Here is a 20436-nt window from a genome sequence, read left to right as displayed (position 1 = left end):
AAATTAAAGTTCATTTATATATCTTACTATTTTTAAACTGATTACTTTACCTTTTTTTCTCTGCCTAATAAGAGTTACATTTTAGCAATAGACTGATATCTAGTGCAAGAAGAATAGATCTTGTTTAGCAAGATGATGCTCGGTTAAAAAAAAGTAATGTTTTATTTTTGAGGGTAAAACTACAACCAAGGTACTGCTGTTGCAGCAGCTCTATATACAAAGGTATATGGGATGGGATGGAAACAGCAGCACAGCTTCATACAGAAAGCCCAAAATGAAAAAAATAAATAAATAAAATGATATTATTGGCCAACTCCTGTGTTTAGAGACTTATGCCTTTATTGCTATATGGTGAGAAGAGGGGTAATTCTACAGTAAACAGTGCATTCATGTCCATTCATGTGGAAGCAACTCTGTTATAGATATTCCAGTGTGTTCTCTTCCATGATGTATGCTATCCTGTCTCCAGGTGTCTCATCATTCTCCCTTCACACATTAGGGCAAGGCAATGCTGAACATTAAAGGGTCTGAGGTGATCACGTTTTATTAAAGCATTATCCTGTTTAAATTGGATCAGTGATAAAATATGAACCACTTCCCAAGGCTCAGACTGCCATGAGAAACACTTGACAGTAATGATAAAATCTATATTAAATTCCCATTTACTATTATTCTGTATAATTTTCCTTGTCTTCCTAAACGTTAATACATATTTACAGGCTATATTTAAAAAAAACTACATCAATATAACAGTGAGAGGTGAAAAAGCTTGGACAATGTTTTGGAACAATTTGTATTGTTGATTAATTTCGCGTTGCTAATTGTATTAGATCAGATGTATACGTCACTCACTTTGTGTTTTAAATAAAAGGTATTTTTGTTATATTTTTGCTTATCTGAACACAATGCTTTTTTTCTGCAGTGCAGAATCTCTCTAAAGGTGCTTGATACAGAATGACACTGAAAAGGAATATAACATGCTAGTAGGTTAAATTATTATTATTTTTTTTAAATGCAACATTAACATTTAACTTATTAAACTAAAATCACCACAACTGGTTTAATTTGTTACTGGGTGGGATCTGTAGATCATTATTTCCCTATGGAAACCGACTGGATTGCACTGCTTTGCAGAACTGATGCAAAAAGGAACAGCTGGTTAATTAGGGGCTTGTACTCAACGGAGGAAAGTATACTGCAATCATTTCAAATGTGAAGTGATCAGGAATTAATTTGAAGATCGTTTAAGTAAATCGCAACGGCGCATATCTTTAAACAGTCCTCATATTTGACTTCAATATTCCTACAGAATACAAAACTACTGCAGGAGTTCACATTGGATTGTGAACCACAACAGAGAAAGGAAAGTAAATGCCCCGTTTATGAAACTGCTCTTTTCCCATAGAAATGCAGGGCTTGTGAGAAGCAGAATGTATTGGGATTAAAATAAGACAACCAGGAATCCCACGAGGAAATGCAGCTAGGCTGGAAATACTGTAAATGCAATTCGTACACTCTGCCACAGAAGGGATTAAAGGCAGAGGGAGCAATGTGCTGCGTGCCCCGCAGGCAGTGTGGGGAAAGCCGAGCAAAGTTGCAGTGTCTGCCTCACTGATCTGATGTTGTGAAAACGCTAAGACTCAATGCTTCAGGCAGTGGCACACTTAAGAAGGCACATCAGACAAAATCAATCCAGCTTACCTTTCTTCCTTCAAGATGGCATCATCAAAAACCCAAGAGAGGCGTTTAAGTTGCCGGATTCCTGTAGAGACAGTTTCTAGGTCTTTGTCAAATTGCCTGAAAAAGGGAAAACAAAAGTAATTCATAAGAGGCATGGCACTAATGCCGGAAAAAAGAACAAGATTATTTTTCCCTATATGGCACAGACAGTGCGTGAGAGGAGTACAAAGTGTTTACAATCTACTGTTGGTGTCTGAGACACATGCAGATTACCAAAATTCACAAGGAGAGCAGACACGTGGATTGAACAAAGTTCACTTGCTTTAAAAGGCAGTGTTCTTAGCACGGAGTGGTGTCTTTAGCCAAGTATTTGTTTCTATGGTGGTAGAATGCAAGAATTAAATCTGCACTATTGTTACATGTGTGAGGTCATACCTTTAACTGGTATATAATGTAACAGTTCTGGCATTATTACAATAGAAAAGGTTTTAAATATTACACTTAAAAACGGTCTGAACCTCCCAATTTCCAAATACACTTATTTAACGGCACTGTGACCCACTTTCACTAATAATCACAACGTACAAACGGAAATTTAGGAAACCAAAGACAGCATGGTTTTCATTTCTGTATACATTAATATACGCTTGGTTTGTATTTCAGTTTCCCTACTAAATACCCTTACATACTTTGCAAGGGGTAGCTAGCCCCATTGGCAGATAAGGGGCAATTTCTCCTAAGACCAAAGTGAACTAATTCCAGTGACATGTTATGGGGTCTCATCTGGGCAATTAATACATTTTGGTTTAACCCAAAATTGACACCTATACATATTATTATTTGATTTTAAGTTAGACTTGGGAGGGGTTTGATTACCACTGGCTACTCACTTGTGTTATATTACTGTGTGTTGAGCAAGTGATTGTACAGCCAGAGTCCCCCCCCCCCCACCACCTTTTTATTTGTTCTCAGATAAGGACAGGGTGGGATAAAGGTAAAGAAAAAAAAACTTGATTGACTAACCCTTCTCCACTTAGAGGCCTCTAAGAAATTCAACTGGCAGACTATGTGGGACTATACCTTTAACTGCTGGAGGGGGTTCTCTGGAGTTCATTGGAATATAATGTATTGCTGGCATTGCTAGAGCACAATACTCCCCAAATCATTAGACCAGTCCATTTCTGGTTTTCTAGGTTTGATCTCGGTGCATTCTAGGTCACAATATTCCTGCATTCCAAAAGAATACAGAGGCTTGGAGACCCAGAAGACTAGAATCTTATTGCAACAAAAATCAGGTTGGGAACATGGAGTGCAGAAATGGTTCTTTTTAATTCGATACGAGGTTGGACTTCTCACTACCATTAAGTGTATATCCAGTTGATTTAAAATTTAGGTTGGTTAATACAAACGGCAACACAGGTCAAAATGGTCTATGAAGCCACCAAATATGTTGCAAATGCCCTCGCAGGGCCAGAGCGATCCTTACCCAAGTGTCCCCACCGTTGATAATATCTTCTTTGAAACAGAGGGGACAGCGGCTATAAATCTACCAACCATATTTCAAAATATGAAAGGGATTAAAACGTTTCATGGTGATCAGTATCCACCCCTAATAAGCACATTATGTACTTGCCTTCTCCTGCCGAAAGTAGCCGGTGAGGAATATGGACTCTTCAAGGCCGCAGCTCTCACAGACCTTCTTAGGTTCAGCCCATCCTTCCCTATTAAGTTGGAGAAACTTCTCCACTCTGAACTCACAACCCTCCTTGCAGATCTGTTGCAGGGAGTGATCCTCTTGCTCGATTTGGGTGTGGCCCTGGGGCTGGCAGCACCTGTTTGCTTGCGACAGCGAGGGGTTCTTGGTGTGGTACATTTCCCGCCGCTTCCAGGTGGGCAGCTTTTTTCTTTCCTGGAGTGTTTAACTCTGTCTGGAGAAACCAGTAAATATTGATTCTGGTTTTGACGAGTCTTCTGTATTTTCTGCAGTGGAAAAAAAAAACATAACATATTATAGCAAATGGCAGCCCACAAACCAGGTACAGTCACCATGGGATCTTTAAAGGAACATACATACATACATATTTATTATCTCCAGCAACAAGTTAGAGAAATGGTGGGCCCCCATATGAATTTCAGCAAGACCAAACTGTGGGCAGTCTCTTGGAGTCAGATTTCAATTGATAAGATGGGATGGAGGAGCTTTGGAAGAAAGGACAATCTTACACGGGAACCTTCCCCTTTGCCTCGAGAAAAAAGTATTTGATGAGTGTATTCTCCCTTTGCTTACGAGTGGATGTGAAACCTAAAATGCGAAGACAATTCAGACATAGCACCAAAAGAGAAAAGAAACCCCACAAACGAGAGCACTCTAACCAAATGAATGATGAAACGGTGCTATGACAAACAGACAATCCGTTTAAAGCTGCAGTTCAGTCAATATCCTGCATGTGTGTTTTTTTTAATAAATCAGTTCTGTAGTAAGAAAAAATACTTTTAGCATTTTCTGTTTTTAAAAAAACAACTTTGAAAGACCAATTTTCTTGTATTCTATTTTAACAGCCATTTACTAAGGCACTGCCCCTTCATGTCCTGTCACAAGCCCTGGCACACACCCCTTTGTCAGCCCTGCCCTCCCTCTAGCACATGTCAATGCAGGAGTGCTCATGAATATTTATGAGCTTCCACTGAGAGACAGAAGCAGAAGAAAAACAGATCCCTTCACTAATTATGTCACCAAATTTCGCCTATCAGTACATGGAGAACGAATTGACCTGCAGCTATACAGTTCTTTAGGTAATTAGAGATTGCACACATGAAACTATTGAAGTAAAAAAAAAAAAAAAAAAAGACTGAACTGCAGCTTTAATGGGAGCCATGCTCCAAGTAAAATAATGAGTTATAATTATATAACGATAAATACAACTAGACTGTGTGTTAACGTGGTCACTAAACACACCAAAAGGATGCCTTGATATTAAAGCGCGAATATTAGAAAGAAGCTAAATATCAGGTGAAGAAGATGCTTAATGCATACAACCCTTCTGTGGTTAACCATCAATGACTGTGGTCAGAGATTGTCAGCTGTTTGCAGTGTACAAAGTGTCAGGTAGAGCAGGGGCGCGCAAACTTATTTTGCTGCGCCCCTCCCCCCGCCTTGCTCCCACCGTTCCTGTGCGGCGTCAAATGATGCCGCGGGGTCGTGTGACGTCACATGACCCGCAGGATAATCGCGTTGCCATGGTCACGCGTCCCGAAGCCGGCTGAACCTCGGTATGTAGGGGTTACAGAGCCCTCGCGCGGTCCCCCGGCACCTAATTTAAATGCCTCGGGGAAGAGTGCGGGACCTCTGCAACCACCCGCGGCCCCCAGTTTGCGCACCGCTGGGGTAGAGAAATGCTCATTATATACAACCTTGTTGCTGTTAACCCCAAATGACTGTGGTCAGAGATGATACATTTATTACAATATGTCTGCCACAATAGGCTTTGAAAACTAAACGGAAGTGTACATTACAGGCAGGATCTATACCGACCAAACATAAAGATGATCTATAGAACAAAGTAGATTTAAACATAGTGAGGCGGGTGGGGGGGGGGTAGTTGACTACCGTGGGCTACCACAACCACCTATGGCTGCGTTTGCTCTCAGCTATCTAGAGACGGCCGCTGTACTACTAGTATAATATATACTGTACCCTATAAGACGAACTCACTACCTACACCGCTGAATTTGTGGTCGGTTGCCCTCAGCAATTCTGAGACGAACACAGAGCTTGTTAGCTGTGTGCATTGACAATTAACATCTACCGGTGCACTACACAGATACTATTCTCAATCGCTACAATATTTGTATATAAAACAACTTTTGTGCAGCTTGTTTAACACCAAGTTTAACTGAGGGTTACATTTAATACATTACCTTTTTGCCAGGGTCCACAGAACTATGAGGGTGACCTGCAGTCATTGACTACTCTCACCTACCTGAAATATATGCTCGGAGGACCCCAAAGTACGCTATTACAGCACTTGAAGGGTTAATGTGGCTGCAATACTCCTGACAAATGTAGAACCAACACAGGCAAGGCAAACAGCTCTAAGATAAATATCTTTTCACTGGACTGAACATTTGGTTAGTTTTCAACGCCTATTGTGGCAGACATATTGTAACAAATGTATCATCTCTGACCACAGTCATTTGGGGTTAACAGCAACAAGGTTGTATATACTGAGCATTTCTCTACCCGACACTTTGTACACTGCAAACAGCTGATTGTCTCTGACCACAGTCATTTATGGTTAACCACAGAAGGGTTGTATGCATTAAGCATCTTCTTCACCTGATATTTAGCTTCTTTCTAATATTCGTGCTTTAATATCAATGCATCCTTTTGGTGTGTTTAATGACCACGTTAACACACAGTCTAGTTGTGTTTACCGTTATATAATTATAACTCATTATTTTACTTGGAGCATAGCTCCCATTAAACGGATTTTATTGTTATACCACCGTTTCATCATTCATTTGGTTAGAGTGCTCTCGTGTGTGGGGTTTCCTTTCTCTTTTGGTGCTGGTTCTGACATTGTTTACACCCGATTGCAGCACCACCCATTAACCGTTTTTGGCTAGAAGCAGTTGCGCAGGAATTCCCCTTTCCCCCTCCCTCAGTACGCAGATAATTCAGAAGCTTCAGACGACTCAAACTAGTATGGAGAGATGTATGTTGGGTACTGCCCGAAGAGACCAGAAAAATAATAAATGGGGTCAAAAGCAAACAAACAGTCAGTCAGTGACATCATAAAAAGGGTGAAGAAATTAAAAGAAGAAATGACCATCATTGAAAAAAGATGATACGCAGATCTATCCTCCCCTACCTTCACACATGCTAGCTATCCCAAGTTTCTGATTACTTCCTGGCTATATCCTCATGGATGGCACTCCGCTGCCATTAACGTAATGTCTAAAACTGAGCTCCTCCTATTTCCCTCTAAACCTGGCCTAATATCCACTTTTTCCACCACAGTACTTCCACACAGTACTACCGCCTATCCCAGTGTTTTTTCAACAAGAGTTCCCCGGGCATCCCTGGGAGGGTTTCCCGCAATTTTTAGGTCATTTGAAAATTGTACCAAATAAAGAAGAATTTACAATACATCTGATCTGAGACGCGCTATTAGAGAGGATTGGGTTTCCACAAAATTTCCCAATATAATTATAGGGTTTCATGAACCAAACGGTTAAATAACATTGGTCTAGTCTGCCACCAAAGCACTTTGCCTAGGAGTGACATTTGACTGCTCCCTTTTACATTCATGGCATGGCTAAAATGTGTTGCTTCTTCCTCCGTAATATTGCCAAGAACCGCACTTTCCCATGTCAATTTACTGCTAAAAATCTAATGATGCCCTTAGCCTCTCCTATCTGGATTATTGTAACATAGACCTTCTCGTAACAGGCCTCCCAACTTTCTCCTTTGCAAAGTTCCCAACATGCTGCTGCTAGAATAATTTCACACTCTCTCAAAACAGTCTCTACTCATCTCCTTCTTAAATTCAATCAAAGTTCTCCTACTTACCTTCAGCGCTCTCCACTTATCTGCTCCTCTCTACATATCAGCTTTGATCGCTCGCTAGGCCCCGGCTCATCTCCTGTGCTCTACCCATAGTCACCTTTCCACCTCTACTACTCTCTCTTGCCTTAAACCCTTTCCCCTCACCTGTGGAACTCCCTCTCACTCGGAACCTTCTTTCACCACCTTTAAATCAAACCTTAAAACTCACCTCTTAAATAAAACAATTCAATAGCCTAGACTCCTGACTACTGTCCCACACCCAGTCACTCCTACCAAACATTGTGGCCAAGTACAGCCATCTACTCCACTTATTCTCTCACCTGCTGTCTCTGTAAATCTTCCAACATATCATTCAGATTGTAACTGCTTCGGGGCAGAGATTTCCTCTCCTATTGTCCGATTTGGTTTGTTGCTCATGTATTATAATTCCCTTTACTGTAGTGTTCCGTTTGTAAAGTGCCGGGTACACTGTGGGCGCTAAATACAGATATACATGCATATTCCTGTCTGTCATACAGTCTTCTGTAAAGTTTTTACCAGATCCTTTTTGGTGGGATTAACGCCTGCAATTACTCGCAGCCAGCAATGGTTTCCTATTATTCAAGGACATTTTAGAAGGATGAAAATTGTATACAGGCATACCCCGCATTAACGTACGCAATGGGACCGGAGCATGTATGTAAAACGAAAATGTACTTAAAGTGACGCACTACCTTTTCCCCCCACTTATCGATGCATGTACTGTACTGTAATCGTCATATACGTGCATAACTGATGTAAATAACGCATCTGTAACAGGCTCTATAGTCTCCCCGCTTGCGCACAGCTTCGGTACAGGTAGGGAGCCAGTATTTCTGTTCAGGACGTGCTGACAGGCGCATGCGTGAGCTGCTGTTTGCCTATTGGGAGATATGTCCTTACTCGCGAGTGTACTTAAAGTGAGTGTCCTTAAACCGGGGTATGCCCGTAATTATAGAAAGAAAGAAAAAATGGAATGATTTAAAAAACAAACATTTCAAACTATTCCTTTTGTACTCAAGTAAAGATATATGTTTTATTCTTATTGTATATACAGCTAAAACTAGCAACCAGATCCCATAATCCCTCTACGGTGCTTTGCTTGGCTGCCCTTGACATGGAGAGCCCTCTCCCTTTCATGTGCCTGATAAAGCATTACTAGTTTGAACATCTTAAGGGATTACTCCCTCAACCAGGCTGCTGTTGCCTAGACTTCAATAAATACACGTTTGAAGGTGGATGTGGCAGATGCTATAAAATACCTGCAGGTTAGAAAAAAAAAAGTATAAGACCCGAACAAAAGAAATGCCAGGAACAACGTTCATGATGTGAAGGTGGAAGAGGTTAAATTTATGGAGATATCAGCCATTAATTGGAAGGGGAGGGCAGGGAGAGGTTTCAAGGCACAGAATATCAGTGGCGTTTGTGGTGATAATACAGTATCACCCAAATAACGCCTTCAGTGCCACAGGGGCCTACAAAACAATGGTTAAGAGCCATGAATGGGATAGGCATATATACCCAATGAAAATAGTGAGCAATACATATATATCTTTGTTAGTGTCTCATGACACTAAATCAGTAGTTACAGGATCCCACACACAACCTACAGGTCCCAATGTGGCACAGTAGTCTGCCACCACAGATCTATAGTAAAAAAGCAGGGAAATGTAGAGACTAGACACTGCTGAAGGCAGGATATCTGGTTGGCCTGGTATGAGCAGTTCTTAGGCCCGTTCTATAGTGCCGTGCGCGCGCGGCATTTATAGTTGGCTGACGTTAGTCAGCCTTTCTATAATGGCACCGCGCGTGTGCACGGCAGAGAGAGAGTGGAACCGGCCGACAGTGGAGAAGATAAAAAAAAGAAAGAATTGCGCCGCTACCACCGCTGAAAATGTAAGTATAAGTGTGTGTGTGTATGTATGTATGTATGCATGTATATACAGGCATACCCCGGTTTAAGGACACTCACTTTAAGTACACTCGCAAGTAAGGACATATCGCCCAATAGGCAAACAGTAGCTAACGCATGCGCCTGTCAGCACGTCCTGAACAGCAATACCGGCTCCCTGCCTGTACCGAAGCTGTGCGCAAGTGGGGAGTTTATAGAGCCTGTTACAAATGCGTTATTTACATCAGTTATGCACGTATATGACGATTGCAGTACAGTACATGCATCAATAAGTGGGGAAAAGGTAGTGCTTCACTTTAAGTACATTTTCGCTTTACATACATGCTCCGGTCCTATTGCGTACGTTAATGTGGGGTATGCCTGTACAATGTTATTACAAAAATTATTAAAGGATTTATTTATTTGAACACACACAGTCATACACTCGCGCACATTATACACACAAAATGTGCGGCACGTACACGCACCTTCGCACAGGCACGCGCACGCACACACTATATAACAGCCATTATGTTGTATGTGAACAAATTGATAATGAACTGCTGTCACTTTCCAATACGTACATCCCTTGTGCTATAGGCTTTTATATTTATCAAAACACTGCAGTATCACAATGCCAACTCCACATAGCACAAGACATCAATACTTCAAGTTTATATACGTGTCTAACATTGTGAAGGAGTCATCTATAAATGCTAATCAGGTCACTGAAGCATTAACTATGTTAAGATGTACGTCTTTAAAGAATTTCAGACAAGTGGAACCTGCTTCAGATAAGCAGAAACCCAAAAGTATTTTGCTTAACTTATTCATCTTTGAGCGGATTTGCATTTTTTATATATTCTTTTTAATACTCTGGAGGGGGACAGGAATGAGGCATACATTTCTGGCAAATTTATTAGAATAATAACAGACACATTCCAGAAATGTTTCGCATCTTCCCACCCAGATGTCCCAGTGGGAACATCTGAATCTGAAGCTACCCAGAACACTTCTGTTGTACAGCGGTGATGAGATTGATGTAAAGACAATCTGTGCGGGATTATGAGAATTGTTATTTTTTTTCTGCTTAGTATTGATGAATAATCAACACTTTTTTAAACCCTTTCCTTGCAACACAATATGTGGAAGGACCCTCTGGCAGAGAAACAGTTAAGTTTTCCTTTTTGATCAAACTTTTTACCTTTTTGCAAAATTCCAGAAATTACTGCTTTCCCGCTGGCGATGAGACTTAAACATGTCCTTTACTCAAATATTGGCACAGTGATATAAAAAATAATTCAAACCTGACTTCCAGTGGAAGAAAGAGGCGCACGGGTTGTATTCTCTTCAATGCACTGTTGCTCTGAATATTAACCGGATTATCCTGTTTTGATGCACATAACTAGGTTAACCAGGGTATCACAAAAGCACATTACGGCTTACTGCACTATACAGTCTTTGTGAATACAAGTGTTTGATGTGAGTTTGGTCCCTATCAATAGGGCGAGAAGCGGGGTATCACATTTAATGACAAATTAACTTCCATTAACGTGAATGCAAGTTACTGCATTGTGATCTCTGCGTATAAACAGCTTCTCTTACACCGAATAAGGACCTTGGTACACTGAATTCATATTTTGTGCCCCTGTACTCGCTCTTTTCATTTTGGGGGGGTCAGCACCAGCCCATCTAGTATGTTGGAGAAACCATAGGCAATGTATCTCGACTGCATCCATTTTTTTTCAAAGAAAAACAAAATATGTCCTCTTTGTGAATCCCTAAGTAAGTATAAGGCGTGTGGACTTAGAGAAGCAGATGGTTCCCTAGAAATTATCAGCATTTCTTTAGCAGATATCTGCAGTACACAGCTGTTTGCCCCCTCTCACGCCATGATTACTGGCGCTCACATGGAGTATTGATTAGCACTGCTAAAAACTGTTCTCCTCCTCGACTAATCACTTGCCTGTTTTCATCTACGCTCAATGCTGACGCCAGCGATCACAACTCTTACAGCCATCACAAACCTGTTAGAAGCTACTAAACATACATTCTGAATACAATCCTCCTTCCTGCTGCTGCTGCCAGAAATCTATGCCACTCGCTGCTACACAAAATGTAATGATGACAGATATAGATATATGAGAATTCCTTAAAGCAGCAATCCCGCCTGTGAACAATCATTTATTAATCATTATTAAACCTGAACAAGGGGTTCAGGGTCACCAATAGAAAGTCGTAACGTCATCTCCCCAATTATATTGCAGCTTTAATATTGGTTTCCAGAACGAGCCGAGTCATGATAAAAAAAAAAACTAAATTGTAGCCAGGATTGTTGCTTTAATATGCACAGTGTCCTTCTATGACCTGGTCAGTCTACCAGTCCTTGGTCTATTGTGCTTAGCCCGTTTTCTAGCATCTGGCCCTCCTTTTGTGTCTTACCGTTTCCTGTTAGCCTTCAACTCTACATAAACATATATCAGTTACCTGGGACATTGCTCCAAACATGTTCTTGGCTGTGACCGTCATGGCCTGCAGTGGGCGCTGCTTCTCCTTTGCTGCCACACTGTCCCAGCTGGGCATGGCATTGAAGTTGACTTCCACCTGCTTAAGAGGAAGCCTCTTCCTCAGGGACATGCGGAGTGTGTTCAGTGAGCTCGATGAGGGGATCTTCCGGAACTTATCAGGCTGGGGGCTGTCATTCTCATCATAATTTTCCAGGACTCTGTGGTTTCTCCAGCTGACACTGTGCAAAATGGAAGACATCTTTCGTACCTGGAACAATCTGCAATAAAGGTGTAGAGACAGAGTGAAGGGATGATCACTTTATGATGAAGTGTAAGGACTAAAACACCGACACCCCAACCCCCTAAATGCATTTATAAATCCATTGTGTTATATAGCCTTGTTTACAGTGCACAATGCTTTCCTATCTGCTAACGGTGAATTACCGATATTCCCTTTTTGGCTTCTAAAGAATTAGAAAAGAGCCATTTCAAGTCACCTGTAAGACACTGATTTTTAGGGGCTACTTGGGACATGGGAAATGGCAGGAATTTATCCACAATAGGGCTTAAGAGAATGTGTCAAGCAGTTTCAACGAATAAATCCTTCATTTTGTGCTTACAATACATCTTTGCAACAAATTAGAAATTTGGAGAAAACTTTTGCCCATCTCAATTTACAGTGAAATTAATCCTCCCCTCGAATATCTTACAATCTAATACAATACAATATATAATACAATAGCTTCAAGCAGCAGTTCCCTCAGATATCATTTTATTTTAACCTGGGCTCTGGGGTAGTAGGCTGGTCTCCCAGAGCATGACTGTTCTGGTCTTATAGCCAAAAGCTACCAGGTTCCAGAGATTTGAAGTATTAATAACTTGGCATTTTTTTTTTAAAGAACTAAAAATGGGCGTTGGCCAGCAATTATGTGGTATATATTATAGGCATTTGCTTATAATTGGAAGAAGTGGACTCCCAGTGGATTTGTAGAGCTCTGACACCCAGAAACGCAAATAATTGAACACCCCTTTGTCACTTGATTTAGGTTGTTAGTCCAGTCATAAATCAAGTTCTTGGTGCAGAAAGATAGACGTATGTGTTTTAAATGCAAGTCACATGGTGATGGTAGGAGCAGCATGGCACGGTGTACTAAAAAGGTTAAGTCGGCCTGTTGCCCCTACCAGTTAAGATGGCAACCCACCTTATAGGGTTAACTGGCCATCTCCAGGCTGCAAAATGGCGGCCAGTCGTGCAAAGGTGTAATACTCTGTTCGTAATCTATAAAACACAATTTATGTATTTGTGTGGTTTCTATGTATATCTATTTGACCCATTGTATGCTTGGGCCAGTAACAAAGACTAAGTGGCCAGTACAATGATCAAAGGGCTAGCCTTTGAGTGAGGCCAGGTGCAGCACTTGGGGACGATGAGGTGGGGAAGGGCAAGGCTCTGCCTGCTGGGAGGGTCCCCAGTTCCAATACTGAGGCATTGTTCTCCACCAGCAGCTAGGCGACTATCTCGATGGGATGTATGGAGCTGAATTCAGGAACAAGCACATGGGTCCTAATCCCGTCGGCTTGGTTCCCATTGATCAGTTACAATTTTCCATGCTCTGTCCCTAGGGTCTGTCCTTAGCCACAGACACCACTTACATCTCCGATTGTTGCGTACTGAGTGAGCCCAGCTTCTGATTGGCACAAAGCTCTCCACTTTCTTCATATGGAGGCTGAGAAATCATAGAAGCCTTCAAGAGCCCCACAATTGTTCATGATTGATCTCGGTGACTAGAGACCAACTAGAAAGTGAACTGTGGACCAAGAGGTGGTGATACCTTGTAACTGGGATACTCTGGGATGGACCGGGGGTAAGATAGCTGCGGCAGCGCTCTGCACCTAGCTAGCTAGGAGTCACTGTAACCCCGTATTTTGGTGAGTTATTGCCATGTTTCTACTCTGTGTTGCTCCTGTGCTGCTGGTTCTAGCCAGATCCTGAAAGTCTTTACAAACCTCCCCTATAGTGCCACATACTACCCAATGAATAAACATGATAAACTGTGAATTATGATACATTAAATAAGTGACGAGCTAAACAATTTATACTTTTAGCTATCTTTCCTATATGGCACATTGGGTCTTTACTGAAGTGCTAACAATCTAATTTTGGTGTCTGTTGCACAAGAGAATAAAATGACTGGCACTGTGCCATTTTACAGCCAATGTCATTAGCATTGTACACACACACACACACACACACACACACACACACACACACACACACACACACACACACACACACACACACACACACTTTCTCTACCTAATTATTAATCTTAAAGTGTGCTACAAGAAAAATCCTGCATTAGGAGATTTGCAAGGGTCATGGAGGAATGTATAAAACGGCTGCAAATTTCATCAAGACATGAATAATATGGCGTCCAGTCAGAAGCAACATCCGCAACGGCTTAAATCACAAGATTTCAGCGTTTAGGGAGGATATGGTTTCATTATAGAAATAATAAATCTTATTGCCCCATGTTGTTATGTGCCACGAAGGGCTTCAAGTGACATATTTTTGGACAGCGTACAGAATAGGACTCTAGAGTGGGACGTTAGATAATCCATTGAAAATCCCTCATCTCCTTACTCACTGCAGCTGTCATTCTGTACCAGGAGCGGAACTAGAGGACCCAGGCGACAGAGCGATAGAGAGAAAACAACACTCATTTGGAGCGGTGCGCAGCCAGGCGGAGGAGGGATCCCACCAAGGCAGCGATTGCAGAAGTTGGGCCTGACTTCCGGGTTAGGCCTCGGCCAAGCTTCCCGCTGGCGTGCTGAGGCTCAGGGAAAGCGGGTGCTTTCCCTGGCCTTGCGGGTGCTTTCCCTGCGCGCCGTCAGAGGGCGGGCCAGTGATGTCACGGAGCTGGTTCGCCCTCATTTGGCGAACCGCTCACGTGACAGGCCCTGCGTGCCGGCAAGCGGGGAAATGTTACATTTCCCTAAGACCTGCGCTTCCGCGCGCTTGCGGAAGCGTAGATGAGCCCCTACTAATGCCACTCTAATTGCGGCTGTAGGGGCTCAGTGCTGAGCGGGAGCGCGCCTCCGCCAGCAAGCAAGTAACATGGCCGAGGCCTTAGGTCCGCTGGGGCATCGATGGACACATGAACTCCCACCTGCTAACATAAGCATTCCAGCTGTGGGAGGAGGGGTCCCTACCAGTTGTGGGCCCTGTTGCAGCTGAACTGGCTGATGCAGTTCCGCCACTGATCTATTCAACAGTTAAATGTGCATTACATATCATTTTGATGTGCAGGACACGCACAAAAAAAGTTTGAGCAGGGAATGATAATGTTGTACTCAGCAATGCTGGCAGCCATGTGGTTATTAAGGCAGAGATCCAGGACATAGATACTATTTGAACTTACAGGAAGCTCTGAAGGGGAAACTGTACAGTAAGGGCTCTGGTCCAGAAACAGAATTTGAATGGCCAGGAAAGATCAGTCTACAGTTTAATCCATTAACTGCTGGTCGCTCCTGCTAATCAAAATATATTGTGATCACAACTAATCATTTTGCATTAACACAGGGCCGTTTGGTAGTCTAGAAAAAACCCCAGTGTGTTTGAAAAGCGCCAGCTTCCACTTATCCCTTCCCAAATCTAGCTTCTTTTTTTTTAATCCCATTGACTGCAGGAGGATACCGAGACGCATTCAAATGTATTGCTGGGAATTAAGTATTTGACATAACAAGCCCGCACCTCCTTTGCTATTTGGGCAATTTGTTGATTGCAGAAGGGAAATACCAGATGTACAGTAATGCAACGTAACTAGCCCCCCCCCCCCAAAAAATAAAAATCTTTTTAAGCAATATAATTGGCTTTCTTAAAGAAATCTAATAATGCTAAAATAACAAAGATTTTACCGCTTTTGTCTCTGGTAATTATTTACAAATTGCACTCGGTTGCATCTAAATGGGGAAGTGTTTGTTAATCTAGCATTTCCTCTACCCTTATCCCACCCTTCCCAAAGCAGAGAGCCAATAAAAGACAAGATGATGGGAAGAGAGGGGAAGTTGGCTGTGCAAACGCTTTATTAATATACAGCGACATCAGACAAAAGGGACCACCCAGTGAACCTCCCAAGCCCCAGCTCATCAGGGTTACAAATTAATGTTTAAAATAAAAAAAAATAATACATATAAAACATTTTTTTTTATAAAAGGGTAGATGCCAGATTTGAGTAAAAACAAACAAAACAAAAAATGCTTTTTTTTTAAAGTACATTACTTTGAGATGCCTTTTTTCCCTTTTCAAGCTTGTTTTTATTTTTAAGATCTGTTATGTTCAGGAGATTTATACATTTGAAATTATAACTGTCCGGGAAGTTAAAATGGAGCTCTTCCAAGAGCCCCGCCTAAAAGTTTACTATGTTAGGCCGCGTCCATGGATGGTGCTTGCGGGCGGAGGCGCGCTTCCGCTCGGCACTGAGCCCTACAGCCGCAATGAGAGCGGCTTTAGTAGGGGCTCGCCTACGCTTCCACAAGCGCACGGAAGCAAGCGTAGGTCTTAGGAAAATTTTACATTTTCCCGCTTGCCGGAGCGCAGGGCCGGTCACGTGAGCGGTTCGCCCAATGAGGGCGAACCAGCTCGGTGACGTCACTGGCCCGCACGCCGACACGCCCCCGGACGGCGCGCTGTCTAAGGCCAGGGAAAGCACCCGCTTTCCCTCAGCCTCAGCGCACCTCCGCCCGCCAGAACCATGGCCGAGGCCTTAGTATGGTAACTGGAAAAGCAGGGAGGGGGGGAAAGGGGAAACAAAAAAACCCACGGTTTTTAAAGCAGCAGTTCAAGCGTTTTGTTTTTTTCAATTTCATTTTTCCCTTTAAAGTTGCAGTTCAAGCAATAGCCACATGTGTATTTTTGTTTAATATAAATTAGTTCTGTACTATGAGAACATACGTGTAGCATTTACAATTTTTTTTAAATATATTATAATGTAACAAGCATTTTTGTTCCTATAGCAACCATATACAAAGTCACACCCCCTCCCCCATCTGAAACAGCATCATCTTTTTGAACCCTGCCCTCTCTAGCAGTGCCTGGTCACATGATCTTCCTCACAGAACTTTGTCAGTGCAGCAGAAGATTATCCAAGATGCATTTAATGAACCCTGAGCTGAATCTTCAGCGATTGATCAGCAACTTAGTTTATTACTTGTCAGTGTGTAGGCGAAGATTCAACTCGAGGGTTCACTAAATGGCGTCAGTGCAGCAGAAGAGGACCAAAGATGCAAAGTTCTGTGGGGCAGATCATGTGACCAGTCAGTCACTAGATACAATTGGTGCACTACTAGAGGGGAGGGCTCAAAAAGGGGTGTCCCACCAGAGCCTATTTCAAAAGAGGAAGGGAATGTGACTTTGTAAATGGTTGCTATAGAAACAAAAAATGCGTGTTACATTATAATACATAAAAATGTCATTGAGTTTTTTTTTTTTTTTAATGCTACAAGCATTTTCTTATAGTACAGAACGGATTTAAAAAAAAAACACATTTGCTAGGTCTGCAGCTTCAACACAAAACTCAGAACATGCTTAGGGGGCAATACACTGAACATTATACGAGTCAAACTCATACAGGCATAGCAGACGTTACTGCACTGTTAACATGATGGCATGCGTTAATGCTGGTGTGATATATAACACGCAATCTCACCGCCATTGAAAGCCATGGAAACGTGTGCATTACTGCTGTAACGCATGTGTTACTTTTTGCGTTATTTCTCCGTAACTCATGCGTTAACAGTGCATTAATGTCTACTACATCTGTAGGCTTCTAGGGGATTGCCGTTTTAAATGCTTATGCCATATGGTGATTGTCTTTTTTAAATAAGAGAAAAAGGGGTGGGGGGGTGGGGGGAAGGCAGGAACAATGGGGCAAGGTTGATGAAAGAAATGTTTGGGCCTTTGTTCTGTGTGAATAAACTGTAAGACGCTCGATGTATCTTTTCCTGGGCAAGCCTTTTCTACACATCAGCTACAGATAACATTTTATGATTCACCAACAATGGACCATTTGTCTTTACATGGGGTAGCCGGCTGTCACTTTGTTGCAGAAACACATTGTAATAATCACTTGAAATGCCATCAGCTTCAGGCTTTTCATGCTCTTCCAGGGAAGGGTAATATTGGTTGATTCACTATGAGAAACGTATATGGTTAATGTGAGTTAAGATATTTGGCATGTCCCCTTACTGCATACGGTATGTAGCCCAATCAGTACTGGAGAGAAAAATCAACCTGTTGACTTGTAATGGATTAATGCACTTGAATAAGGCAACACAATACTTTACAACATTTGATTATGTGATAAGTTCAGTTTACAGAAAGTAAAAAACAAACATCAGTGATATTCAACCCATGGACTGCGGAGGTTACCATTATTGGTAACAGAACAAATATTTAAATTTTTTGTGTAACACACACACACCAAAATAAAAGAAAGCACAAAATGAATCCCCACCAGTGAATTCAATTATTTATTTTATAATATATTTAAATGATCACATACAATTAATTCAAATATCTCAACATTCCATAATAGATGCTGTCTTATGGTCTGCAACCCCACAAGATGAAATAGCAAGAACTACCTGTTGGGGGGAGAGGGGGTGCCTAGGCGCAGAGCGTGGGAAATAACAGACACACAAATTCCTGTAGTATGGATAAGATAATGGATGTCCCCAACATGGAGGAAGAGAGGACCGACAGCAGATGCCCGTTCCAGATATTTTCCTACCATTGGAGATGTGCTTACAGAAAATTAGATGTAATGGCAATACTTACCATTATCTGAGGCATATCAGTGGCGGATTTCCCATTGGGGAATTTCCACCCCCATACACAGAGGCTACGCTCTCATGCCTATCAGGCCTGATGGGAAGTTCCTTACCGGCTTCCTCCGCCTTCTTTCTACAGTGTTAAGTGACACCGACATCACACGGCGTCTTATTGCCATCGCAATGCGAGGTCGCAACGGCAAATGACAGGACTTCGCCATGGCAACGGGACGCCGCATGACATCACATTGGTGACGTCCGCGGTATTATTTGACGATGCGATTTCAAAAGAAGATCGGAGGCCGGCAGCATGAAGGAGGCATACTACACTAATGCTTTCCTTTTTTCTCTCCCATCTCTGCGCCTATATACTAATCTATATTGCCAGAAGTATTCGCCCCCTACCAATGATGTCACATGTTGAATTACAAATAATGTATGCACAGCTTTTCAAGCTAACTTTTTTATTTAAAACTACAAAGCTGTAGTGGTTACACTGAACACGGTTATATGAGGTGTGGGGTGTGGGTAAAATGTCAGGAAAGGAAATGGAATGTACACCTTATGTTCAGCCCCTTAAATCGGTACTTGGTAGAAACTCCTTTTACAGCAATTTCTGCTATGAATCTTTTCGGGTCAGTCCCTACTAGCTTTGCACAGTAGGATGGTGATATTTTTTCCCATTCTTCACAGGAAAATTGATCCAGTTCTGACTGAAGTTTGATAGGGAATGTCGATGGACCGCAATCTTTGAGCCTTTTTTCTGCTGAAATGTCAATTTCCTCCCCAGTTACTACTAGCTTTGCAAATGGATGATTAACTTTTTGCCCCGTTTCAGAGTTGTGGCTTGTGAAATCCTGTTTGAGTCCGGCAAGACTGTGAAACTGCGGCAAAAAGTTCATCATCCTACTGTGCAAAGCTAGAAATTGACATTTCAGCAGGACAATGACTCGAAGCACAAAGCCACACTGGAGGGGTTGAACAGGAAGAGAATTCATGTTCTTGAATGACCCAGTCAAAGTCCTGGCTTGAATCCAATTGAACATTTATGGCGAGACTCGAAGATTGTAGTCCATCGACGATCCCTTAACAAACTCCAGTCAGAACTGGATCAATTTTTCCGCGAAGAATGGGCAAAAATGTCACCATCCTACTGTGTAAAGCTAGTAAAGACTGATCCAAGAAAACTCAAACGGCAAAAGGGGCTTCTACCAAATACGGACTTAAGGGGCGGAATACTTATGCAAACAGTAAACTTCATTTTGTACATTTCCTTTGCTGCCGTTTTACCTCCTCCTCATAGAAGTGTTCTATTTAACCACTACAGCTGTGTGGCTTTGAATAATAATAATTTAAAAAAAAAAACTGCATACATTTGTAATACAAAAAAATGTGACAATATTGGTAGGGGTGAATACTTCTGCAAACGTGTGTATGTATGTTTGCATTTTTTACATGCTTTGGACACAAATATAATTTTATTGCATGTTATTTTTCTAGCTTCCTTTACCATTCTGTTTTTCTGTTGTGAATGATCTGCTTTCATGGATTCTTTTGGGCAGTTCATTAAATCCCACAATTTGTTGTTATTTCGCTATCCTTTTAGCACCTTATTCGCAAATTGGGTTAGCGCCCACGGTACTCGGTTGCATGCACTTCTCCAATGTGTTTTTTCAAGAACTTCTCTGATGCAACCTTCTGTAATGTTCCAAATGAACTTATTAGACAAAACACAAACAATATATTCTGCTCTCGTGATCTCCAAAAGTATAAATAGTACATTACAAACAGGAACAGAAAATACTTAGGTCGGTGTTTCAGGGGATAAACTTCTTCCTTTAACAGGACAAATTACAAATAATTAACTCATACACTATAGGAAGTTTGAAGTTAATATGTTACAGTGCGGCTTATCTATTATTTTTCTAATTGCATCTGCA

At 41.8% G+C, this 20436-nt stretch overlaps 1 protein-coding gene across 3 annotated transcripts in view; it reads right to left on the bottom strand.

Moving 5' to 3' along the window:
- The window catches only part of PIMREG (PICALM interacting mitotic regulator), a 44134-nt gene that overhangs the window by 8196 nt on the left and 15502 nt on the right, over nt 1-20436 (bottom strand). For 2 of the 3 annotated variants that reach the window (XM_075594412.1, XM_075594414.1), the window contains exons 1-3: nt 11646-11948; nt 3314-3660; nt 1702-1797 (exon numbers count right to left, since the gene is read on the bottom strand). In XM_075594412.1, the coding sequence (XP_075450527.1) occupies nt 1702-1797; nt 3314-3660; nt 11646-11924 (722 nt within the window). In that variant the 5' untranslated portion in view covers nt 11925-11948. Of the gene's footprint in view, nt 1-1701; nt 1798-3313; nt 3661-11645; nt 11949-20436 lie in introns of those variants that run through there. The other variant, XM_075594413.1, reaches the window with a different exon arrangement.

The sequence above is a fragment of the Ascaphus truei genome, chromosome 3 (assembly GCF_040206685.1).
Source record: "Ascaphus truei isolate aAscTru1 chromosome 3, aAscTru1.hap1, whole genome shotgun sequence".
Classification (NCBI taxonomy): Eukaryota; Metazoa; Chordata; class Amphibia; order Anura; family Ascaphidae; genus Ascaphus; species Ascaphus truei.
Note: the sequence above shows the minus strand (reverse complement) of the source record. Positions and strands in the feature narration are given on the sequence as shown.